At 37.8% G+C, this 13,126-nt stretch overlaps 2 protein-coding genes across 5 annotated transcripts in view; one reads left to right on the top strand and one right to left on the bottom strand.

Moving 5' to 3' along the window:
• LOC129744793 (uncharacterized) overlaps window positions 1-13,126 on the top strand; it is a 158,177-nt gene that overhangs the window by 1,172 nt on the left and 143,879 nt on the right. The gene's annotated exons all lie outside the window — the stretch shown is intronic.
• Window positions 4,731-8,513, bottom strand: LOC129742325 (uncharacterized protein K02A2.6-like). The gene has a single exon (XM_055734215.1). It carries the CDS (start codon window positions 8,511-8,513, stop codon window positions 4,731-4,733), a length of 3,783 nt encoding a protein of 1,260 aa, XP_055590190.1.

Raw genomic sequence — 13,126 nt, 5'->3', positions numbered from 1 at the left:
TAGACTTCTATAGACTCGTCCATGTTTATTTTGACAAAACTTGTTCAAAAACTTTCGTTTTTAATAGCAAGGATAAAAAATAAAGTTGTTGGATTTAAGTTTTTCTTCGTTTTTGCAAATACAGTAAGATAATCCAGGCAAAAACCGGGCTTTTTAAACAACAAAATCCGGGCCTGGTCGGACCGTTCAATTTTTTTTTTTGCTAAATACCCGAGCAAGTCCGGATAGAACCGAGCAAACTGGCAAGCTCACCCGTAAATTTATGCTAGATGATTTACAAATTTTACAAACTTCATGAACCGAACCATATTAATTGAAAGAAAGATCAATTATCATTATCATTCATTAATTTTGAAATATTTAGCCTATCGGATTAAATACACCTAAAATAAGGTTGCCAGAATTTTTCAAGCACCTATCCGGGAATGACTAATCCAGGCTATTTTATCTTAAAACCATGCAAAATCCAGGCATTAGATTCAAAATTGTCAACCAAAAATTCGGGCAATATCCGAGCAAATTTGGCCAAAACCCAGGAATTATTCAGCAAAAATCAAGAAAAAAAACTTGAAAAAAATTTATCAACAAATATTTTATCGTGTCGTTTTGTTTTAGGCTTCCAAAAAACTTTTCATCATAGTTTTTAAAAAAAATGCTCAAAAAATTTCGTTTTGAACGCATACATGACAAATTTTATGACACACTTTGATGTTTTGTTTGATTTGGCAAATGAAGGGAATCAATACGTGCAAAATCTGGGCTTTTTTAACGAAATACGCACAACCTGGCCGAATAGAATACCAGACTTTTCCCAAGATTTGTATTAAATATCCATACAAACCTGGATAACACCGGACAATCTGGTAAGCTTAACCTAAAACCCTTTGAGGGAATTTCTGGTAAATCAACATTTGAACGTGGAAAATCTTATTTCATCCGTAACTCAACAGCATGATATAATCGATAAGGGAATGTTATGAAAGTAAAATTTCAACTGGTCTCGTGATTTGAAATCTTTTTAAAATATTGATATTTCGATTCCCTCAACATGATGAAATATCCTCGGAAAAAAAACCGAGAGAATAGAAATACAAAGGATTAGAAAAACAAGTTCAGTAGGAATTTTATCTCTCAACCATTCTCCATCGATTGCACCATGTTAAAGCTTGTCAGATTGCCCAATTATTAGATATCAAATTTGGGAAAAGTCGGGTCCGGCCTGGTTGCCCGGATTTTGTTTCAAAATGCCCGGATTTATTCACTTAATTTGCAAAATCAAAAGAAATCTCAAATAAAATCGCTATATTTTTTGTTTTTACGTCCATAAATGGATATTTTGACCAAGATTTTTTTTAATAACCCTTAACGATGCGTTTGGAAGCCTATGATACGCTTTAATATTTGCTGATAAGTTTCATCGAAAAAAAAAAGTTTTAAGTGCTTTCCTTTTTGATTTTTGTCGACAAAGCCCTAAGTTTTCATCAAATTTCCCGGATATGGCCCGAATTTTGGGTAGAAAATATAAAATCAAATGCCCGAATTTTGATAGGTTTTTATACAGATTAGCTCGTATTCGGTAGGCTCGGATATGCGCGAGAAAATTCTGACAATTTTAATCTAACATCAATAATCAGAAGCAGAGATAAATTTCAGAACAAACAACCAATGTCATAATAACAATCAAATTTGTTGTCTGAATCCAAGGCTCTGGAAAATATCAGAGATAAGAAATAAAATTTGAATTTCGAATTACAAATTTACATATAACAAATTTCACAAATAAATTAATAATAATTAATTCTGGATAGAAATACCTATCTTCATATTTTAATATTTTTTCTCTCGATTGACTCATTGTGTAGGTTAAGGTAGTGCGACTTTTATCTCTCTATTCTGCTCAATAATGAAATGTTGCAGGCTAAAGTATTGTGTGCGTTAATAAGTTTTCTTCGCAAGAATGTTCGTTCGCTCTTTTTAACAATTGTATGTTTTCTCTCAATTTTTCTATCCATCTTTATCAATTTTCAAATATGATTTTCTTACTCCAAGATTTTCACCGATATGCTGAAAATAAATTTACAAAAAGTAGACCCATCAGAATATAAAATAAAAAGTTCAAAATTGGAATGAATAAGGAATAGAAATTCAGAATCGGAAGACAACATCAGAGTTCTAAATTTCGAGTTTGAATTCTGAGGTCCACTAAAGAACGTTATCCTAGAATATATATATGATTTGAAGTTTAAATAAGGAAAAAAAAGGAACTTGAGAACCATTCTGATAATTGATAATCGAATTACAAAATATCACTTCAAATCATGAAAAAAAATTAAAAGATTTTCAAGACCTATTAAAATTAATCGAATTTAAAATAAGAATCGATTTCTCTGAGTTCAGTATGAAAAGTTCAATGGTCATTTTTGTAAATTGAAAATATTTGAAAAAAAAACAATGAAAAGATAAAACCAAAAGCTTTATGACAACGTTCAACACCTAGAACACCTTTTGATTGTGTTGTTAACTATATCAAAATCGATTTCATAAAAACCGCTATCTATTGAGCTTGAAAAATTGGCACATGTGACACATATACAAACAATATTTTGCTGCTGAAAATGCTGTTTCAAAAAAAAAAAAATATTTTGCGCTTAAAAGTCCTAAATTTGACAATACAGGTTGTGATAGTAAAAAGATGAAATTTCACTTTGAGATCATTGGCCAAACCATACCTTGAAACGCGAACCCAAATTTATCACAAAATTTAGACAAGAACTATTCAAGTATTCAACTTTTTGAATGTCTTCACGAAGTTTAATTTCTTTTGAAAAAAATAAACCTTTGCAAACATAAGTCTAAAATTTATGAGGGAGAATGGGGTATCGTGGGCCACTTTTAATATCTCAGATGTGTGTTGAGATAAAAATCTCAAACCAACTGTCATCGTCGTCGCTTTGCGTGAGCATATATTTCTATATAATGTTGACTGAAATACGCATCATATGCTTCTTTTATTTATCAAGCTAAAAAAAAGTTAGAAAAATTTACTTACATAATTAAAAAAACACCCACTAATTTCATCGATAGGGAACCTAAAGTGCATAACATAAATATGCTCATACGCTTTATGATCTTAGTTTTGTCATGATCTTTCATGTGGAAAAGGAATTTTTGATGAAACATCAATAAGTCACACAAACGCAACCAATTTGCAAATCATAGCTTGTGGGGAATCGTGGGCCACGCATCTTGAATCACCTATATTTTTATGTTTTTATACACATTCAGAACTTAAAATACGTTTTTCTTATGCCAAATGAAGAGTTATGAAAAATATTGTGTTCATCTTATATAAGAAATTTTGCCAATACGTTCGCGAGCCAGGTTTTAGAATCTATGCGATCATACACAGCTCTCTTTTTTATTTCATCATCTGAAATTGCTATAAAATAACGAAATGAATTAGGGAATCACAGTTTTGAGTCAACTCATAAACTTTGCATGTCATTTGGTCAATTTGGAATTGGTAGCCCACGATTCCCCACCATTTTTCGAAATTCAAAAAATATTGCTTTTTTCAAACAGTCAGAATTTGGGAAAAATAACTTATTAAAAATTAGAAAAAAAACATTATGATACCTTGAAAATGTAGAAAGCCATACCATTTTTTATTTTCATTTCATCTTTTATAATAAAGAAGTTATGGAACAACGAAAAAAAAAGTGGCCCATGATTCCCCACTCACCCATATTGGAAATAGAGCCGTACTAAAATGATTCAATGAGTGTGATAAATTTCCTTCAATTATTAAAAAAAAGGCATTCTCATACAATTTATACATTTTATCATTGAAAACTCGAATCAAAGCTTCAATCTTCTAGTTAAAGTTGTTGATATAGATTTGATAAAGCATGTTTAATGTATAAAATGGTATTAAAATAAGTATGAAAATCTCATTCTATGATTAATTCCTGTAAAATTGACAAACAAAGCTGTTACGAGGGAGAACACGAGAGGTTTACGTTTACAAACTATTATTCTTTATTAAAAACGGTTTGGATACAAATATAAAATACGCGTGTGACGATGCCAAGTATCTTCAGAGAACTGATTATAAAGCTACGATGACGCGCCAGATGCTGGGGCACTCACAGGCCACTGCACCTTCGGTTGACAGCTATCGTTGGTGCCCAGTGGGTTCGCACCCAACACCTCCCCTTTTAGTAGAGAGCATAGGGTTCATAACGGACCGGAAGTTTCTGGTTCCTGGTTGACCGACGCTGTAGTTCTGCTTCCGGTACCTCGGTAGTTCGCCCACGATGTCTTGGTACCCTCGGACAGTTCTCGCTGTTTAGCCCACGTTGAAGCTCGACCAGAGTATCGGAGACTGGTTCCACACCGGAAACAGTTGACTGGCTGGTTTCCGGATTGATCGAATCTGACGATGAAGCGTTCGGTGCTAGGCCCCACGTACTGAGGAGCAAATCTAATGGTACCAACTCATGGTGATCGATAAGCTGCGGTTCATGATCGTCGAAACGGCTGCGCATTTGGTTGCTGTGAGATCTAACCAATTGTTGACGATCGGGGAGCCACACGTTGTACAGGACGCTACCTATTCGTTCCAAAACTACACCTGAGATCCAACTCCAATCGTTGCCATGGTGGATCTTGGCATAGACTTTGCTCTTGACTTCGAAATGCTTTGGTCTCGCTCCATGCTTTTTGTCGAACTACAGATTTTGCTTGAAGTTGCTTTCGCCAAAAGTACTGGGCGGAAGAACTAACTCCAACGATGTTCTGAGACGCTTGCCCAGTAGTATTTCGGCAGGTGATTTTGCGTTGGGAGCACTCCGGCAAGGTGTCGCTCGATAGCAGAGCAGAAAGGTGTCGATAGCTTCTTGAAGTCCTTCCCCTCCTGCTCGAATTTTCTTCACGGTGCATTTAAACGTGTCGACAAACCTTTCGGCTTGTCCGTTGCTTTGCGGGTGGTAGGGAGCCGTCTTGAGATGTAGGATGCCATTTGTATCGCAGAACTTTTCAAACAGCTCACTGGTGAATTGTGTGCCATTGTCTGACACCAGCACTTCCGGCATGCCAAACCGGGAGAAGATGTTGCGAAGAATTTCAATTGTGGCCGTTGTTGTAATCCGCTTGGTTACTACCACCTCGGGCCACTTGGAAAGAGAGTCGACAAGCACTAGGAAGTAAGTACTATCGACGGGGCCTGCAAAGTCTACGTGTACTTTCTGCCAGGGTTTTTCCGGAATTGGCCAAGATTTGAGCGATGTTTTCTTATCAGTTTTGGCCACTGACGCGCAATCCTTGCAAGCGCGTACTAGGTTGGTGATGTCGTCATCGATGTTCGGCCAGTACACGTAATTTCGAGCAATGGACCGAGTACGATCGATTCCTGGGTGACCCTTATGAAGCTGGCTCAACACACGCTGCTGGAGCGTCTTAGGGATCACTATTCTTTCTCCGTACATGAGGCAACGTTGAACAATGGAAAAAGAGTCACGCCGAACGTAGAAAGGTTGAAGTTCGGAGTTGATGTTATTTTTGTTTTCCGGCCAGCCTTTGAGGATATGTTGCCGCACCTTCTGTAGAGTCGGGTCGTTTTCAGTCTCTTTGGCAATCACTCGGTATGTGACCGGCAGAAACTCAACCGACTGATCCACGATTGTGAAGATAGACGTTTCTAGCTGTATAGAGGCAATCACAAAATCTTCGTCAGGTTTAACATGGTTATTAATCAAGCGAGATAAAATGTCAGCATGCCCGAAATGGTCAGTAGAAACATGCTCAATTTTAAAATCGTACAGCAACATTGTAAGGGCCCACCGTTGCAAACGGTTGGCGGTATAAGCCGGGATGCCTTGCTTGGACCCAAAAATCGCTAAAAGCGGTTTATGGTCCGTTTGAAGAATAAAATGTCTTCCATAAATCATACGGTGGAACTTAGTAACAGCGTAAACCAGGGCCAAAGCCTCTTTTTCAATCTGGCCATACGCTGTTTCAGCGGGAGTTAAACTTCGAGAAGCGTGGTAGATTGCTTTCTCGGAACCATCAGGAAATCTATGCGCAATCCGAGCTCCAATGCCCACATTCGAAGCGTCTGCGGAAACCACAATATCCATGGCCGGATTGTAATGGGTGAGCAAGAGTGGGGACTGAAGGATAACCTTAAAACGATCGAAGGAGCGCTGACATTCCTCCGACCATCGAAACGATGTACCTTTCTTGAGCAGGTCGTCTAACGGCTGACGTAATGTGCGCATTTCCCGGATGAATTTCCCATAGTAATTAATTGCTCCCAGGTAAGACCTGAGAGTGGGGACGTCGTGAGGAGGGAGCATGTTGGTGATCGCAGAAATTTTGTCCGGGTCCGGTCGAATTCCTTCGGCATCCAGAAGCTGACCCAGATATCGAATCTGACTCATGAAAAACCGACACTTTTCTATCTTCACCGTAAATCCGTACTCCTGCAACCTTTGCAGAACCAAGGAGATTTTCTGTTTCAGCTCCTTCCGATTACGTCCGCCAATCACGATGTCATCGAGATACGGACAGGTGTGCTGCAGACCACTGAGCATGGCGTCCATAAGATGCTGGATTTGACCGGGAGTAGTTCTTATTCCCGGAGAAAGGCGGTTGAACCGGAACAGTCCTTTGTGGGTGTTGATGACAAGCAGCTTCCGGCTTTCTTCATCCACCTCCACCTGAAGGTATGCGTCGGACAAATAGATGTGCCCGAAGATGGTGCAATTTGCCATTCGGGCGAAGATGTCCTCGGGTAATGGTAGTGGGTGGCTATTGGGCTCTAGTGCATTGTTAAGACCGGTGGAAAAATCAGCACAAATCCGAATTGAGCGATTCGGTTTTCGAACAACAACAATGGGCGCAGCCCAATCGGCGTAGGAAACAGGGGTAATGATTCCCAGATCCTGGAGACGTTGAAGTTCATTTTCCACTACTTCTTCCATGCTATATGCAACAGGCCTTTTCGGTTTGAACACGGGCTTGACATCAGGTTTCAGGGTAAGATGCACTTGTGTTTTCTGGCAAAGTCCCATACGTTTGGAAAACACATCAGGGAAAGCTGATTTGAGTTCAGCGATGTCACTGTCTTCTTCTTGGCTGTTCACTAGATTGCAGATGGATGACAGCGGAACATCCCAAAGGCCGAACTGATCCATAGCATCTGACCCCAACACATTCAGATTGAGCTTAGCTCCACTCATGTAGCACTTACCCCGCTTCTTCACGCCGCCAATGCTGATGGTTGCCGAAAACATAGCTGTTAAATTTAGCTTGCTTCCGGATGCTGTTTTGGCTGCCCAATCAGGTGGGGTTGTAGGGGGACACCCGACTTTGGCCCAATTCGCTTCCGAAACTATTGTTATGTCGGAACCTGAATCGAGCTGGAGCTGAATTGGAACCCCATTGATTTCCACTTGTGTGTAACGACGTCCGTGTGTTACGCTTCCAACAGAAACACTTTTGTTGTAACGCTTTTCACTTTTGCTGAAACGTTGTTTGTTGTTGTGTTGCTTCGGTCGGGCTTTCGATGAGAAGCAGGCGGAGTAACCCTCACGGTGGCCTACTTTGTTGCACTCCCGACACTTATGCACTTTGAAATTGCACTCGTTGGAAAAATGCATCCCGCCGCAAGCCCAGCACGGTGATTTCGGATTGCCACTGGGAATTCGCTCGTCGAATTTCCGACTTTTCGGCTGCTGATGGTCCGTCCGAACAGCTTGCGATGCACAGGTGGAGGTGGATGGCTGATTTCCAATTAGCACTGTGTCTTGTTTCAGGTTCAAAACACTTTTACACTCCTCCACTACTTTTTCCAACGTGATATCATGTGTTTCATTGATCTCCGACAACAGTCTCATTCGAATATCAGAGTCTTTTGCTGCTTTTAACCCGCACACAAAAATTAGGCACTTAAACTGATCTTCTTTGAGTTCTTGCAGTTTAAAGTCCACACAAGCACGATTCACTTTGCACGAATAACTGATGAAGTCTTCGTTTTCGTCTTTGATTGTTTGTAAACACTGATATCGACGATGGAAAGTAGACACTGGTGTTCCAAAGATGGCTTTCAGCTTCGTGACAGTTGCGTCAAAGGAGAACTCTTTGGAGAGTTTCGGCAAGATGTATGACGTGTAGCGCTCATGAGCCGCTGGGTTGAGTTTCCGAAGAAGAAGACGTACTTTGGCGGCATCGTCCAATTGTGCCGCGTCTTTCTCAAAGAGATCCGCGTAACGAGAAAACCACGAGTCGAAGGTGCACTGATTCGCCGGTTCGTATACGAACTCAGTGATGTTACTAGCCAATGAATCCAACACTAGCTCATTCCTCGAAGTGCCACGGACCGAATTCTGGATGATGTTGATTTGGTCCGAGAGCTGTGACATCAGCTTATTCTGATTGTTGAGGATGTGCAAAATGGTCTCTTGGAACGATGGACCCGACGGTGGAATACTTGCCGGTCCATTGGTAGCCATTTTGTAGCACTGCTAACCACGTTGATTTACGGCGATGGAGAATTACACTTTTGCCGGGTTTTCGCGGAACGGAGAAATAACACGACGTTTTCCGTAGACTCGTCGCCAGTTTGTTACGAGGGAGAACACGAGAGGTTTACGTTTACAAACTATTATACTTTATTAAAAACGGTTTGGATACAAATATAAAATACGCGTGTGACGATGCCAAGTATCTTCAGAGAACTGATTATAAAGCTACGATGACGCGCCAGATGCTGGGGCACTCACAGGCCACTGCACCTTCGGTTGACAGCTATCGTTGGTGCCCAGTGGGTTCGCACCCAACAAAAGCCATAACGTACCTGTTAAGCATGATTTTATTGTTGAAATTGCCTATTTTTCCAAAGTTGGGTGGCACTTTCTAACTGGGATAGCATTTCTTCAAATCGATCAATGCGCACTCTGGAATCGATATTGCGTACAATTCTCCAACCAATGTTCCGAATATCAATCATTTTCGATCAGCAATGTGTTACTGCATTCAGAGCAAAAAAATCGAAGCAGTCAATTTTTCTTTTTTCAACCAAATTATATAAACAATCATGCATGACAACGACGCTTCTGTATTTGAAACATTCCCGCAAAACATGATATGATAAAAAAGGACGCGGACTATCAGCAACGAACGTCTCGATGGTGATTGCCTTCCTTGATGGTTTTCAACCTTCTAGGATCACAACTGATGTGTTTCAGTTCTGAGCGATGCGTAAAGTTTACAATATGATTTTTTATTTTTCACTTTGCGTAGAAGAACAAAATCATTACTAAGTAACCGTAATGAACTGTCCAGCATGTGCTACGGCTTTTTTCAACATGTGGTCCTGGTATTCCTTCAAATTTTCCTTCTGAGACATTCATGATCGTCTATCAATAACGAACATTATCAACAATGATGCGAGGATAGGCGTTATTGAATGATTGTGGGAACGACGTTCAAAACTTATCATCAAGTATGTCGATCACATTTGAAAAGCCACGTGACGAATAGAAACGGTAGCCCCCGATGGGGCATGGTATTTTTTTATGTATCTAGTTAGTGTTGATGTTCGACAAATATTCAACGGATACGTTCACCACGTGCGTATCACAGCACTCGGAGGTGTAAGTATTCTAGCTTGATACGAATCCTGATTGCTTTTCTTGAGCGATTTTCCGAATATTGTCTCCAACTGTCGAAATCGAGTCAATATGGTCAGTGGTTTAATTTGTAATTTTGGGAACTAATTTCTGTTTCTAGTCAAATGTTTTCCATTTAGAATCTTTGTATTTTTTGCACTCAATGTTGATTTTCAATAATTTATCTTTATTCCGAAGATAATTTGAATGTGGTTTTAAGAAAATCAAATATTTTTAATATTTGGTGTTCTTAGAGCCGTCCTTAATTTAATGTTTATCATTTGTAATTAACTATGTCGAAAATTTCATTATTTAAAAAAAAATCTATCTTCATATCTTCAAAATCAATTGAACTCGTTTAAAAATATTTGAACGCAGATTGGATGACCTCAAATACTACTTATTCCACGTGATTTTTTTTTTTTCAGAAGTTCAAATCTGCCATCGGGTAAGACATTTGAATTTGAACAAAGTGTAATTGAGATAAAGTTGCCAGATCGCCCGGTTTTACTCGGGTTTGCCCAGATATTTAACACAAAAAGCCCGGATTTTGCCAGGATTTATTCAAGTTTTTTGGATATTGCCCGGATTTTTGGTCGACAATTATGAAATCAATTCTCCGGCCCGGATACTATAAATATTCTGGCAACCTTTAATTAGCCCCTTAATACCCAGAAAAGACAGTTATAACTCCATGAAAATTAATTTTATCAAACAAAATTTCAGTTGAAATGTTGTTGGTTAATACAGACCCCGAGCGGTTTTTTTTTTAACTTGTTTTTACTTATTACTACAAAAAACTGTTGTTATTATCATTAACATAATTTTTTGTCAATTTCCGACCAATATCAGTAGTTTTTTTTTATCATGTTTCTGATGCATTTATCACTTTTGTTTTTTTATAATGTTAGTTGTTTTTGTAATATTTTCTATTGTTTACATTTTTTATTATTTTTCAGTTTTTTTCAATAATTTTCAGTCTTTTGTTTGCTTTTATTTTTTAATTTTATGAAAGTTTCATCTTTTTGTCATTTTTGAGTACTGCATGAATAAAAAAAAATGTTTTTGTTGTTATATTTTATCATCGTTTAAGAACGTCAAAGTATATTTTTGGTGTTTGTCTAAATTATATTGGTCCTGTTAGTGAAAACTATAAAAAAAAAGTTCTTTCTAAAAACCGTTTGATTTTGATACATGTGCCAAAATCGGATGATGAAAAAAATTTAATGTTGCCAAAAACGAACGGAGTCTGCATTTGAATGTGATTTGAATGTTTTATGACGATTTATGAAATACTGCAGGAGTTACATTCTTTACAAACTATCCCACTTTCATGAAAAAGATAATTTGATCAATCAACTTTTTAAAAAGATAAATTCTTAATTAAATGGCATATCTTAAGTAAAAATCAGTCAAACGATCTGAAGCTTCAGGCGTTGTTGAGTGCATTCTTTAGCTTAAAATTGATACTCATTATGTTAAAATCGATAAAAACGAATAAACTTGCTATTGATCATCTGAACAGATTTTTTGCGTTTTATCAACTGTTGATACTTGTGAATTTCTGATTGAAAAACAAAAGAAAAGAGCCTTTTTCTTCATCAATTTTGTTTCATCGTCTAAAACTGTTTAGACTCGATTGTAACCTTTAAAAAATCTGATCTTCCATGAAATTTCAACTCAAAACAACAACTCAAAACAAAATCGGACAAAATTCAGGAAGTCATAGCTACTTTACCAAAACAGCTACGTTTGAATTGTTGGAAAGTTTAACGAACCGCAGTGTACTAATCTTAGTATCTATAGGATGAATAAAACATGTTAATTCTCACTTGTTCCAAGCTAAAATTGATCACCAGCTTACTAGAAGGCCACATGTCAAATTTCAGCAAGAACTGATCATATTCCGAAGTCAATAAAAAGAGGTAATTTTACGTCACAAAACAAATTTGGCAAAAAGTACTAAGCTACATTCGTTTAAAAAAATATATTTAAAAAAATAAATTATCGTCTGTTTGCCATAAAGGCATAAAAAATCTGTGTTGTAGGTTGTGAAATAAATAATGATACTGAATTTACGTCAAGGTAGAATGCGTTTAAGTGATCACGATTTCAGGATGAAATGAAGTGTGGCACTTTCAAACTTGGAAATTCAAAAGCTTGCCGATCACTGCCCTAGACAATTTCATTCATTTACTATCGTATGTTTAAAAACGGCATTTTTATTCGAGTGTGAAAACTGCTCAATATAATTAATGGCTGAAAATTTAGAACGATTCAAGTGCTGAGGCTTAAAACTGCACGATTCATTTCTCGCTCTCACTCTTCAGCAGTCTTCCGGTGCTGATGAATTGGTAGCAATTTTGCGTTTCCGGTTGCGCTCGAAAAGCTTCTTATAGCTACGGAGTATTCTATCTTCGGGAAAGGTAACGGCAAAACAAAAAACGGATATCAACTTTATCAGTCACTAGCACTACTATCCGCGTCGTATCGTATCGGTGTGGTGGCTTAATATCTTCTGGGGTAGAAAAACAGTTTGCATACAAAGGTAGATAAACAGAACCATAAATTACTGTGGAGTTTATCTTGCTGGAGCTGAGCTTTCAGATTATATGCAAACGCGTTCCCGCTTAATTAGATCTTGTGCAGTACGATTTTTTTTTCTCGAAGACATATTTTCTGCTAGAATTCAGCAAATGCCCTGCAACGAACGTCTCAATACTGGAGAGCAAGTTTCGAAGCTTCTCGCATAGTCCTCAACCTTGCCACGCCAGGTAATCCGTCTGAGAAAGATACGCGAGGATTCTGCGGTTTTTGAGCTTTCAGCAATCACATCGCAAGTTTGTTGTGTAACGAGCGGTTTGTGGGGAAACAAATGCGTTTGCCGTTTTTGCCGTTCTAGTGTTTCGAGTTTCTATAGATTTATTACTTTTCATAATGTTTAAAAAAAATGTAAATTTATCTGATACAGCAGACATCTTAGTTCTTGATTTTGTATGGAAAATATGTGCCTACCCCATTAACATTAAAAACAATCACTCAATATTAAAAAAAAACAAATGAAGACCCCCTTTAAATATTTCAACCATGGTATTTCGATTGCTACACTCTTATCCGCTTCAAAACCAACCAAAAGTCGCATATTTATTTGAATGATGGCTTTGAAAGTTGCATATTGGCTGACAAAGAGAATCAACTGAGTTCTCTTGAGTGAACTTTATCTACTCATTAATAAACTTGAAAGTTGCAAAAGTAATTGATATGTACATTGAATTTAACTAATTTTGCTCAGTTCCTATGAGTTAACTATATGTACTCATTATTGACCTGGAAAGTTACAAAAGTGATTTATATGTACGTTGCAAGGGACTTAAGTCACATAAAGGGCACGAAACTGTTCAAAACGGGATTTACTAAGTCACAAAAAGTACATTGAGGTGCTTTCAATATCACAT

This window comes from Uranotaenia lowii, chromosome 2 (genome assembly GCF_029784155.1).
Source record: "Uranotaenia lowii strain MFRU-FL chromosome 2, ASM2978415v1, whole genome shotgun sequence".
Classification (NCBI taxonomy): Eukaryota; Metazoa; Arthropoda; class Insecta; order Diptera; family Culicidae; genus Uranotaenia; species Uranotaenia lowii.
This window is presented reverse-complemented; position numbering and strand designations above follow the sequence as displayed.